Here is a 12799-nt window from a genome sequence, read left to right as displayed (position 1 = left end):
CATAGACACATTTTGGTGGCATAGGAGCGAAAATAATTTAGTCTCTTGTTTGTGCCGAATCTAAAGTGTAGTTGTTTATTTGGTCTTGTTTCTAAAGTGTAGTTGTTTATTTGGTCTTGTTTCTAAAGTGTAGTTGTTTATTTGGTCTTGTTTCTAAAGTGTAGTTGTTTATTTGGTCTTGTTTCTAAAGTGTAGTTGTTTATTTGGTCTTGTTTCTAAAGTGTAGTTGTTTATTTGGTCTTGTTTCTAAAGTGTAGTTGTTTATTTGGTCCTGTTTCTAAAGTGTAGTGGTTAATTTGGTCTTGTTTCTAAAGTGTAGTTGTTTATTTGGTCTTGTTTCTAAAGTGTAGTTGTTTATTTGGTCTTCCGTCTGGATCAGTGTAATAAATGCTATGGTAGATCCATTCCGTCTGGATCAGTGTAGTGATGAATGGTTTCCGTGTTTCAATAAATGTTATCATATGGTAGATCCATTCCGTCTGGATCAGTGATGAAGTGATGAATGGTTTCCGTGTTTTCAGCCTCTCCGGCTGGACATCAAGAGGAGGTTGACGGCGAGGTCAGACCGGGTCAAGAGCGTCGACCTCCATCCCACCGAGCCGTGGATGTTAGCCTCGCTTTACAACGGATCTGTGTGTGTGTGGAACCACGAGACGCAGGTACACGCACGCACGCACGCACACACGGAGACACTGGGGAGGCCCTGGGGGGACACTGGGGAGGCACTGGGGAGGCACTGGGGAGGCACTGGGGGGACACTGGGGAGGCACTGGGGAGGCACTCAGGGGGACACTGGGGAGACACTGGGGAGGCACTGGGGGGACACTGGGGGACACTGGGGAGACACTGGGGAGGCACTGGGGGGGCACTGGGGAGGCACTGGGGGGACACTGGGGAGGCACTGGGGAGACACTGGGGAGACACTGGGGAGGCACTGGGCAGGCACTGGGGGGACACTGGGGAGGCACTGAGGAGACACTGGGGAGACACTGGGGAGGCACTGGGGAGGCACTGGGGAGGCACTGGGGGGGCACTGGGGAGGCACTGGGGGGACACTGGGGAGGCACTGGGGAGAAACTGCAGCCACTGGGGAGACACTGGGGAGGCGCTTGGCGGACACTGAAAGATACTGTCCCATACCATAACTAACGCTGTCCTTCCACAGACTCTGGTGAAGACCTTCGAGGTGTGTGATCTCCCAGTGAGAGCCTCCAAGTTTGTGGCCAGGAAGAACTGGGTGATAACGGGAGCGGTGAGTTCAGGGAACCCGTTTTGGTGTTTCAAAGCATTATGTTACACTTTAGCTATTGAGAAATAGCAGATCTACAACTTGTACATCTGCTATTTTTGAACAATCGTGAAAATGTGCCTCAAATCTTTGAATATATATATATTATTACATTACAGAGTGAACATTTTAGCTCAAATCTTTGCTTCTGGGGAGGTTCCTGGAACAATATATTTTCAGATGGGGGTCGGAGGCATATTAATAATAAATAATAATGAATTGCTTTTGTATAGGCCTAAATGGGTTAACATGCTAATGTAATGTACTGTTTTTAACGTGCTATTAACATGCTAATGTAATGTACCGTTTTCAACATGCTACTAACATGCTAATGTAATGTACCGTTTTCAACATGCTAGTAACATGCTAATGTAATGTACCGTTTTCAACATGCTGTTAACATGCTAATGTATTGTACCGATTTCAGGACGACATGCAAATCCGTGTGTTCAACTACAACACCCTGGAGAGAGTTCACATGTTTGAGGCTCACTCGGATTACATCCGATGTATCGCAGTTCACCCCACGCAGCCCTACATCCTGACCTCTAGTGGTGAGTTTAATATATCACCTGCATCACATACATAACAAGTAGTTACAAGTAAGACGCGCAAACGCGGGAAGCGAACACAGCTCGTACATATTTGGGTTTTTTTAAGATTGTTTTTTTAAGTTAAGTTTTTTTTAAGTTACGTTTTTTTTTAAGTTAGGTTTTTGACCTGGCCCCTTTTGTGCCCATATATGGAGCTGAGTGATTTGTTTGTGATTGATGCAACACACTCCATATTTGGGTAACAGCGGGACAGACAGACAGACTAGGTCTCATAGTTAGTGCTCACTGCGTTCGCAATCATGAAACATGTGTAAGCTAAGAACGTAACAGTGGAATATATAATGAAACTATACATATAAACTGTGTGCGTGTGTGTGTGTGCGCGCGTGTGCGTGTGCGTGTAGATGACATGCTGATCAAACTGTGGGACTGGGACAAGAAGTGGACCGTCTCCCAGGTGTTCGAGGGTCACACCCACTACGTGATGCAGATCGTCATCAACCCCAAAGACAACAACCAGTTCGCCTCCGCCTCATTGGACAGGACCATTAAGGTACTGTGGCCTCATTGGACAGGACCATTAAGGTACTGTGGCCTCATTGGACAGGACCATTAAGGTACTGTGGCCTCATTGGACAGGACCATTAAGGTACTGTGGCCTCATTGGACAGGACCATTAAGGTACTGTCGCCTCATTGGACAGGACCATTAAGGTACTGTGGCCTCATTGGACAGGACCATTAAGGTACTGTGGCCTCATTGGACAGGACCATTAAGGTACTGTGGCCTCATTGGACAGGACTGATAGAGTGCTATACTTCTGCAGTACCACAGTGTGTCACTGATAGTGCTATACTTCTGCAGTACCACAGTGTGTCACTCTCTCTCTCTCTCTCTCTCTCTCTATAGTAACACAGTGTCTCTCTCCCCAGGTGTTCTCTCTCTCTCTATAGTAACCCGGTGTCTCTCTCCCCAGGTGTTCTCTCTCTCTCTATAGTAACCCGGTGTCTCTCTCCCCAGGTGTTCTCTCTCTCTCTATAGTAACCCGGTGTCTCTCTCCCCAGGTGTGGCAGCTTGGCTCCTCCTCTCCTAACTTCACCCTGGAGGGTCACGATAAAGGAGTAAACTGTATAGATTATTACAGCGGAGGAGACAAACCGTACCTGATCTCTGGAGCCGACGATCGCCTGGTGAAGATCTGGGACTACCAGGTAGGAATATATTAATACTAATATTAATTAGTGCTGTCAGGCGATAATTTTTTTTAATCGCGATTAATCGCATGATTTGTGTAGTTAATCGCGCGATTAATCGCAAAACCTTTTTTGCTCTAAATTCAATGATGAACTGAAGGAAAACGCTGTATTGTAGAGATGCTCTATGCAACATTAATGTTACTTTTTTTATTTACCTTTTTTCCACATGACGTATGAAAAGACAAGTGCAATGTGCATTATTTTATGGCTTGCCCATTTTCTCTCTTTTGAATAATTCTGTGCAATTAGCACATTCAACACAAACAACTGTTTCCATAAAACAAACTAACATAGGCTACTTCTCTATAAGCAGAATCATGAATAGGCCTATTTAATTTATACAAAAGGAGAAGAGAGAGAGAGAGCAATGTGTTTGTGGCTCAAACTTTGTCTAATATTGTTTTAGAGCAGTGGTTCTCAAACATTTTCATGCCAAGAGCAAAGGACCCCAATATTTTTTTGAGTGGTGCAACCACTCCTACAATCAGCAATGTCCATGTACCTACGTGTGTGTGTACCTGTGCACATGAGCCTGAGTATGTTACTGATTTATACCAGTAGGGGGCGGCAGAAACAGAGGGAGGGGTAGTGCTGTGTAATGAGAGAGAGAGAGGGAGAGGGAGAGGGAGAGGGAGAGGGAGAGGGAGAGAGAGAGAGAGAGAGAGAGAGTGAGGGAGGTGTGTGGGGGGGGGGGGGGAATTGCACCACTCAGTTCACATGTGTGTGATTTTTTCAATCTACAGAAATAATCCCAAAATCGCGTATAAATTAAATTAAATTACTTACTAATCGCTTATTTGGCAACATTGGACAAAAACGACCAGTGTTGCTTCTTTTTGTATTATTTTGTATAGACCTAGGTGGCTTGTTTCTGACATAGAGTTATAATGGCAACACCTCTGGCTTCTAGCTAGCTGGTGCGTCTGGCTGCTGCTGCTCGACTCGTCTCTGTAGGCTACTGTGTAATGTCAGTCCCAGCTCCGTGACTGGGAGATGGGACTGTGGATAGCCTGGATAGAACTTTCTGTTACAGTTAAATCCATAAACAAGTACCATACAAATATTGTAGATCTGGAGCCGACGACCGCCTGGTGGAGATCTGGGACCAGGTTCAAAATTATTCACTTTTCACTCATCTGGATTCCATAGACGCACCAAAAACAGCAGATCTACAAGCTTGCGACACATCGCAGTGCGACGGCTGTTTTCGGTCATTAGTTATTTTCAGATGAAAGAGTATTTGAAGTGATTAAAAGCTAGCGAATTCCTTTATTCCATGCTTAATTCCTTTATTCCATGCTTAATTCCTTTATTCCATGCTTAATTCTTATCTTGCCATCTGCGTTTCTAAACGTGTTAATAAAGGATTATTAAAGGTTAATTAAAGGTTAATAAAGGATTAATAAAGGTTAATTAAATGTTAATAAAGGATTATTAAAGGTTAATTAAAGGTTAATAAAGGATTATTAAAGGTTATTTAAAGGTTAATAAAGGAGCATTTATGATCTTTTCAGAACAAGACGTGCGTTCAGACCCTGGAAGGCCACGCCCAGAATGTGTCATGTGTTTCCTTCCATCCTGAACTACCAATCATCATCACCGGATCAGAGGATGGTACGGCACACACACACACACACACACACACACACACACACACACACACACAAACATGCACACACACACACGTGCACACGCACACGCACGCGCACACACGCACGCACACACACACACACACACACACACACACACACACACACACACCCCTTGAATCTGTTGATTTGTCACCTTTACAACGAGGTACAGCTTGTTGGTGGGATGAGCAACACCGCTACCCTACCTGGGCCCTACTTTACTTTATTTATTTATTTGGACAGGACACAATGCATATTAACCCATTTTAGGCGGAACCCCCTTTTGGTGTTAGCATTACATTATGCTTTAGCTATTTAATTTTGTTTTATTTTTATCGAAGATGACTGACATAGAAACATGGCTTTTTCGGAAAACTGTCATTTTCAAACAGACATTTTTAGAATCTGATCTCAGGTCAGAATGTGTTAATGGACGTAAATACACAGGATATACTGTAGCACAGATGCTCATTTTCATCCGCAGTCCTCACAGGAAACACAAAAGGGAAAAACAGACAGTCAAACAGTGGAATACATTTACATGACCTTACATACAGTAGGGAACACGGCATACAACATAAATACACCTAAAATAATCATAAATGGTTGCAGCTTGAAACATGGGTAAGCTAAGAACGTAACAGTGGAATATCTATATTATTAAACTATGCATATATACTGTACTGTACTGTACACTCAAGACACTGCTACCCTTTAGATCTCCATATATGGAGCTGACCTGTTGACCTGACCTGTTGATCTGACCTCATCAAACCCTGTACACTCAGGACACACTCCATATATGGCCAGTACAGAATTCATTCCATATGTTGATCTTCTTAAAGGTACGGTGCGTATCTGGCACAGCTCCACATACCGTCTGGAGAGCACTCTGAACTATGGGATGGAGCGAGTGTGGTGCGTCAGCGGGCTCAGAGGATCCAACAACGTAGCGCTGGGCTACGATGAAGGTAGCATCATCATCAAGGTGATTATTATGATTATTATTATTATTATTATTATATAGATAAAGGTAGCATCATCATCAAGGTGGTTATTATTATTATTATTATTATTATATAGATGAAGGTAGCATCATCATGTTTAATATAATATAATAAATGTATTTTAACTAAGGCTGTCAAAAATATTAATCATTTGACAGCCCTAATATTAACAGCTGGGCAGAGAGGAGCCAGCCATGTCCATGGACACCAACAGTGTTTTACAGTAATATAATGTATTTCTACAGTAATATAATGTATTTTAACAGCTGGGCAGGGAGGAGCCAGCCATGTCCATGGACACCAACGGTAAGATAATCTGGGCGAAACACAGCGAGGTCCAGCAGGCCAACCTGAAGGCCATGGGCGACACGGAGATCAAGGATGGAGAGAGACTCCCTCTGGCGGTCAAAGACATGGGCAGCTGTGAGATCTACCCCCAGACCATCCTACACAACCCCAATGGAAGGTAATAACTACCCCCTTACCCCCATGGGTACCCCCATACCCTAAACCTACCCCTAACCTACCCCTCTGCTGTCAAAGACATGGGCAGACCATCCTACACAACCCCAATGGAAGGTAATAACTACCCCCTTACCCCTAGGGATAGAGCCCGAGAATCTGGTCCATTACAAACCCTAGATTATTAAAATATGCATATTGTGTGTGTGTGTGTGTGTGTGTGCGTGCGCTCATAGGTTCGTGGTAGTGTGTGGGGATGGAGAGTACATCATCATATTGTGTGTGTGTGTGCGTGCTCATAGGTTCGTGGTGGTGTGTGGGGATGGAGAGTACATCATCATATTGTGTGTGTGTGTGTGTGTGTGCTCATAGGTTCGTGGTGGTGTGTGGGGATGGAGAGTACATCATCATATTGTGTGTGTGTGTGTGTGTGTGTGTGCTCATAGGTTCGTGGTGGTGTGTGGGGATGGAGAGTACATCATCATATTGTGTGTGTGTGTGTGTGTGTGCTCATAGGTTCGTGGTGGTGTGTGGGGATGGAGAGTACATCATCATATTGTGTGTGTGTGTGTGTGTGCGTGCTCATAGGTTCGTGGTGGTGTGTGGGGATGGAGAGTACATCATCATATTGTGTGTGTGTGTGTGTGTGTGTGTGTGTGTGTGTGTGTGTGTGCTCATAGGTTCGTGGTGGTGTGTGGGGATGGAGAGTACATCATCTACACAGCGATGGCTTTGAGGAACAAGAGCTTCGGTTCAGCTCAGGAGTTTGTCTGGGCCCACGACTCATCTGAGTGAGTATTACTACTCTATTACTGTTGTATTACTGGGGCGGGGCACGGTGGCACAGTTGGTAGTGCTGTCGCCTCACAGCTAGAAGGTCCTGGGTTCGATTCCCGCTCGGGACGCTGTGGGCGCTGGCGGCGTGTTCCCTCCTCCATGTCATCAGTGCCCATACCCGAAGTCGGGGTTGGCGAAAGGGCCTTTCGGTGTGGAGTTTGCATGTTCTCCCCATGTCCCCTAGGGTAGGTACCCTCACAAAAACATGCAGTAATCCTGGTCTCTAAAACTGCCTCCCCCTGGCCAGCCGGGGTGCCTGATGGAGGGGAAAGGAACTGGTCAGAATAACGTGTCCCTTCCACGCGCTACGTCCGGCCGGGGAAATTCCCCAATGTCAGGTGAAAATAAGCAGCTTGGACTCCTCATGCATAGAAGGAGGCATGAGGTCAGTCCGCTGCCCCCCCAGGTTGGCAGAGGAAGTGTAGCGCCCAGGATTACTTAGATAATTGGCACTGGGTGAAAAGAAAAACTGGGTTACAAAACCGTGGGATAAAGATTTAAAGTAAAAAAAAACTGTGTTTTGTGTTGTGTTTATATTTATATAAACCTATATATATACCTATATATATATAAAGGTATGATGTCATGTTGTTGTGTTTATATTTTAAAGGTATGATGTCATGTTGTTGTGTTTATATTTTAAAGGTATGATGTCATGTTGTTGTGTTTATATTTTAAAGGTATGATGTCATGTTGTTGTGTTTATATTTTAAAGGTATGATGTCATGTTGTTGTTGTGTTTATATTTTAAAGGTATGCCATCAGGGAGAGCAGCAGCTTGGTGAAAATCTTCAAAAACTTCAAGGAGAAGAAGACGTTCAAACCAGACTTTGGTGCAGAAGGTAAGCAGTAGGGACGACGTAGGTAGACTCGATGCGATTGGGCGGAGACGTTGGGATTCTTGCATATTTAATTTGCTGCGGTTTTTGCATTCACACTGCGCCGTATAACCAATAAGCAATTGGAAACGCAGCAGGGACCTTATCAATGTGTTCAATTCATTAACTATATATATATATATAACTATATACTATACTATAACTATAGCCTACACAGTGAAATCTATGTGTTACAATTATACTCATAACGTGCATGCGTCGTGCCGTCATGGACTGGACCTCTCTCTCTCTCTCTACACATTCACTGTTTTGGGCATGGAGGCACAGCGCTGAGCGCACTGAGAACAGACGGCAGTGCAAAATGTTTACAATTTTATGGAGATGAAGAAAGTCCCTAATCCCCACACAGTGACAGCACTCCATGTTGACGCACAGACAGACAGACAATTCTGTAGACTGCACTGTTTTTATGTGTTTTCTTAAGAAATTGATTAATGTTCTCGTCCTCATTTCGATCAGGGCTTCAGTCTCCTCATTCGACCACGTCTATCCACGGTAACGGGACATCTTTGCGTTGCGTAGAATATCCCTTCTCCGTCTCCAACTGTGTTCAGCTCCTCACCCGCCACATTTTTTGCTTCATTTCCTTTATTTGCTGCGGATTGCAACATTGCATTACCACCTGCACCGGATCGTAATCAAAGTGCGATTGGAAGCGAAGCGAAACCCCCGTTTTTTTTTTGGCGGAGTAGAATGCGGTTCTTTGATGCGCATGAGGATTCTAATGAAGCTTCACACCTGCCAAACGAAGTGCACTTTCCGACAATGTGCAGCAGGATTTGTTTTAATCGCAGTAAAGCTTTTCTAGTGTGACAGACAGACAGACAGACAGACAGACAGACAGAGAGACGGACAGGTGGTTAAAGTGAGTGCTGCTATGACAACAGATATAATAGTATTTTATACTAGGGTGAGTGTACACAATGTTTGGACATGCACATGTGGATATAAATGTGTGTGTGTGTGTGTGTGTGTGTGTGTGTGTGTGTGTGTGCAGGTATCTACGGAGGGTTCCTTCTCGGGGTGAGGTCAGTGAACGGTCTGGCCTTTTATGACTGGGAGAACACGGAGCTGGTCCGACGCATCGAGATACAGCCCAAACATGTACGGTATATATGTGTGTTTATATATGTTTGCGAATGCAGTGAGCACTTACTATGAGACCTAGCAGATCATGTCTGTCTGTCTGTCTGTCCGTGTGTCTGTCCCGCTATCCAAATATGGAGTGTGTTGCATCAGCAATCACTCAGCTCCATATATGGGCACAAAAGGGGCCAGGTCCACTCAGCTCCATATATGGGCACAAAAGGGGCCAGGTCCACATATACAGTAACAGCGGGACAGACACACAGACAGACAGACATGATCTGCAGGGTCTCAGCTGCGTTCGCTTCCCGCGTTTGCGCGTCTTACTGGTGTATATGTATGAATGTCTGTTAATATGCTATACATGACGATGCATGAGCACTGGAGCACCAGCTACAAGCTAACAACGTGTAGAGGCTCGATGCATTTTAGCTTGAAGATCTGTTCCCCTTGCTTCCACCGCACCGCCCTCGGCCCTCCCCCTTTTAGCACTCTGTGCTCATGTGCTGTGTCCTGTGTGTCTGTTGTTCCCTCGCAGGCAGCACAGAGCGTCAGTGAACGCAGCATGATGATAGCGTCCTCGACACTTACGTTGAATACTAAACTTATTTGTAAAGTTCAAACGCCAACTTTGAACCAAACGTGGGAGAAACACTGTGCACGGCTGCACGCACATGACGGATTATTATCGATCAAAACAATCCTTAGCGTCGCTTACAAAAGCATGTGTTGCACAGCATGAATGATAAGTAATCACCGACCTGGCTGGATAAATATCACTATGACAAAGTGTCAAAATGTTTAGTGCCGCTGTCAAAACATGACACAGTGAGAGTTGAAGATTCTAACTATTGGAACAAGAAAGCCACAGTTTTGAAGGAAGTGCATGGGTCCTAGACAGGGCTTGACGCTTAGCTCATGGATGCATGCATGATAGACAGACTATCTGTTTTTATCCTGCTGTTCTATCATGGGATATTCGATGCAGGGCAAGATGCTCGATTGTGAATTAAATTGTAACATTCTCCTTGGCTTTGACTACTTCAGACAGAACATCTGACACACAGCTACAGTAGACTATTCATTTACTAAGCTTGTAACTTACTCGGCTGCCTACCGTTGCTCGTTAAGCAGGTCACACAATGGATATGGACCACTGATATTTATCCAGCCAGGTTGGTGATTACTTATCATTCATGCTGTGCAACACATGCTTTTGTAAGCGACGCTAAGGATTGTTTTGATCGATAATAATCCGTCATGTGCGTGCGCGAGTGCACTCTTTATTTGTGCGTGCAGCCGTGCACAGTGTTTCTCCCACGTTTGGTTAAAAGTTGGCGTTCGAACTTTACAAATAAGTTTAGTATTCAACGTGTCGGGGACGCTATCATGAACACGTATGACTGACTCACATCTAAAAGAGACCCTCAGACTGGCAATCACTAAATATGAACCAGATTTAAAAACGCTTGCAGATAAAGTGCAGTCACAGCAGCATTAAAGGTGGGCTGACCCTGAGAGTATGTCACCATATCTGTGCAAATATATATGGTCATGTTATGCCTATGTCATTTGAACATCTGCCAATGTGAATATTCATTGAAATGAGAAACAAAATATTGTGCTGTAAAAGCAATGCATGTCCTTTGCATTTTGTTTTATTTAAAAAAACTCAACAAAGAAATGTATTTGTATTTTTGTCCTAATATTTTTTATTTCTAATACATTTGTCTTGTCACGTTTTAGTGGTAGATCTTGGCTTACAATTGGGAATAAATTGGGCTCTTGGGCTTGAAAAGGTTGGTTACCACTGTTGTAGATCTTCTGGAGTGACTCGGGGGAGCTGGTGTGTAATGTAATGTTCTCTATGGTCTTGTAGATCTTCTGGAGTGACTCGGGGGAGCTGGTGTGCATGGCCACAGAGGAGTCGTTCTTCATCCTGCGTTACTGTGCAGATAAAGTGTCTTCGTCTCAGGAGAACAACGAGGGAGTGACGGAGGACGGCATCGAGGACGCTTTCGAGGTAACTCCGCCCTTTTGAATATATTCTTTCAGAGTTAACGTTTTTAACTAGTGATGCACCGAATATTCGGCCGCAGAAAATATTCGGCAGAAAATGGCTAAAAATGAGTTTTCTGCCTATTCGGTTTCAGCCCGAATAGGTAGAAAATATATCACCGAATAGTGTATGCAATTAATGCATCCAAAAGAGCTGAATAAATGTTTTATGGACCCATAATAGTGGTTACGTTTTGCCATAACCATTTATTTTGCCATAAATCAGGTAGCTTTAAGGTACGGCCATGACAGCAATGGTAGGAAAAAAGATATATAATATTAATCATATTCGGATATTCGGTTTTCGGCCAACTGTTTCCTATATTCGGTATTCGGTTTCGGCCAAGAATTTCCCTTTCGGTGCATCCCTATTTTTAACTCAAATGTTTGCTTCTGGGGGGTCCCTGGAACAACATATTTTCAGATGGGGTCGGCGGCCAATTACATATATTTTTGGAGGTCCTTGACATGAAATTGTTTGAGAACCACTGACATAGAAATAAAACGTTTTTCAGAAAACTGTCAGGATTTAGAAGACATTTGTAGAATCGAACTTAAGTCTAAATGGGTTAACAGGGTGGTCTATGTACTCTGTAGAGTAACAGGGTGTTGTTGTGTCTTCAGGTTCAAGGTGAAATCCAGGAGGTCGTGAAGACGGGTCTCTGGGTTGGAGACTGCTTCATCTACACCTCGTCTGTCAACAGACTCAACTACTTCGTAGGAGGAGAGATCGTCACCATCGCTCACCTGGACAGGTGATGATAAAACAATACAATATAAATAACCATGGTCTATTACTCTGTAGAGGTGTTGTAGGACCATGTATCTCCTGGGCTAAGCACCATGGCCCTCATTTATCAACCGCACGTACGCCAAAATATGGGTGCACGCCGAAATTGCCGACATTTTCGACATTTACCATTTCCGGCAAAGCTTGAAATTGAACTTGACAACGTTCAAAACCCACGTCTGCTCGGCAGCTGGCTTACGCTGTTTTTCTGTCGTACACAAGCGGAGCAGCCTTGTCTGAACTGCTGACACGCTGTCACAGGCATCTAAACATATGTTTTCAATCCTAAAATGTTAATATAAAACGGTATGTGTATGTAAAAAACAAAAGAGAGATTTCCAACTTTACAAGTAATGGATAAATGGACTGCACTCCTTTATTTACAAGTAGGGATGCGCCGATCAATCGGTTGCCGATCGATCGGTGGCCGATCACCGATCGATCGGATCGGATCGGCCGTGCAAAATCCACCGATCCGCGAAACCGATCTCCAAAGCAAAAATCTGCGCCGTTTACATCCAAAAATAATGTGTCACTTTCTCGGTTCTGCACCGCTTAATGGAGAAGTATAGCACTGGCAGCGCAACGAATACCCCCCCCCCACACACACACACACACCCCAGGGAGGGAGGGGGGAGAGAGAGAGAAAAGAGAGAGAGAGAGAGCGAGAAAGAGCACGCACGTCTTCACCCCAGCGAGGGAGGGAGACGGAGAGAAAGGGAGAGAGCTCATCATCTCCAGTCCAGTAGTTAGCAAAGGGAGCTAAGTGCTAACTATAATCCAAATTGTTAGACAAGTAGTGTGCCCTGGCCTGACACAACTTTCTTAGAAATGTGCATGTTGCAGCCAGCCAGTAAGATGAGCCTATGCATTTCACGGTTTTCGGGAGGGCGGGGGGGCAGTCGGTTTGGGGGGGTTCCCGACGGCTGCG

At 44.5% G+C, this 12799-nt stretch overlaps 1 protein-coding gene across 2 annotated transcripts in view; it reads left to right on the top strand.

Moving 5' to 3' along the window:
- The window catches only part of LOC308325835 (coatomer subunit beta'), an 82118-nt gene that overhangs the window by 56572 nt on the left and 12747 nt on the right, over window positions 1-12799 (top strand). For both annotated transcript variants that reach the window (XM_080778542.1, XM_080778541.1), the window contains 13 exons: window positions 522-659; window positions 1166-1252; window positions 1716-1842; window positions 2247-2395; window positions 2907-3053; window positions 4613-4712; window positions 5575-5717; window positions 6003-6202; window positions 6879-6989; window positions 7789-7877; window positions 8932-9038; window positions 10900-11043; window positions 11703-11833. In XM_080778542.1, the coding sequence (XP_080634668.1) occupies window positions 522-659; window positions 1166-1252; window positions 1716-1842; window positions 2247-2395; window positions 2907-3053; window positions 4613-4712; window positions 5575-5717; window positions 6003-6202; window positions 6879-6989; window positions 7789-7877; window positions 8932-9038; window positions 10900-11043; window positions 11703-11833 (1673 nt within the window). The remainder of the gene's footprint in view (window positions 1-521; window positions 660-1165; window positions 1253-1715; window positions 1843-2246; window positions 2396-2906; window positions 3054-4612; window positions 4713-5574; window positions 5718-6002; window positions 6203-6878; window positions 6990-7788; window positions 7878-8931; window positions 9039-10899; window positions 11044-11702; window positions 11834-12799) is intronic.

Source organism: Protomyctophum bolini, assembly GCF_963924005.1.
Source record: "Protomyctophum bolini genome assembly, chromosome: 12".
NCBI classification, from domain to species: Eukaryota; Metazoa; Chordata; class Actinopteri; order Myctophiformes; family Myctophidae; genus Protomyctophum; species Protomyctophum bolini.
This window is presented reverse-complemented; position numbering and strand designations above follow the sequence as displayed.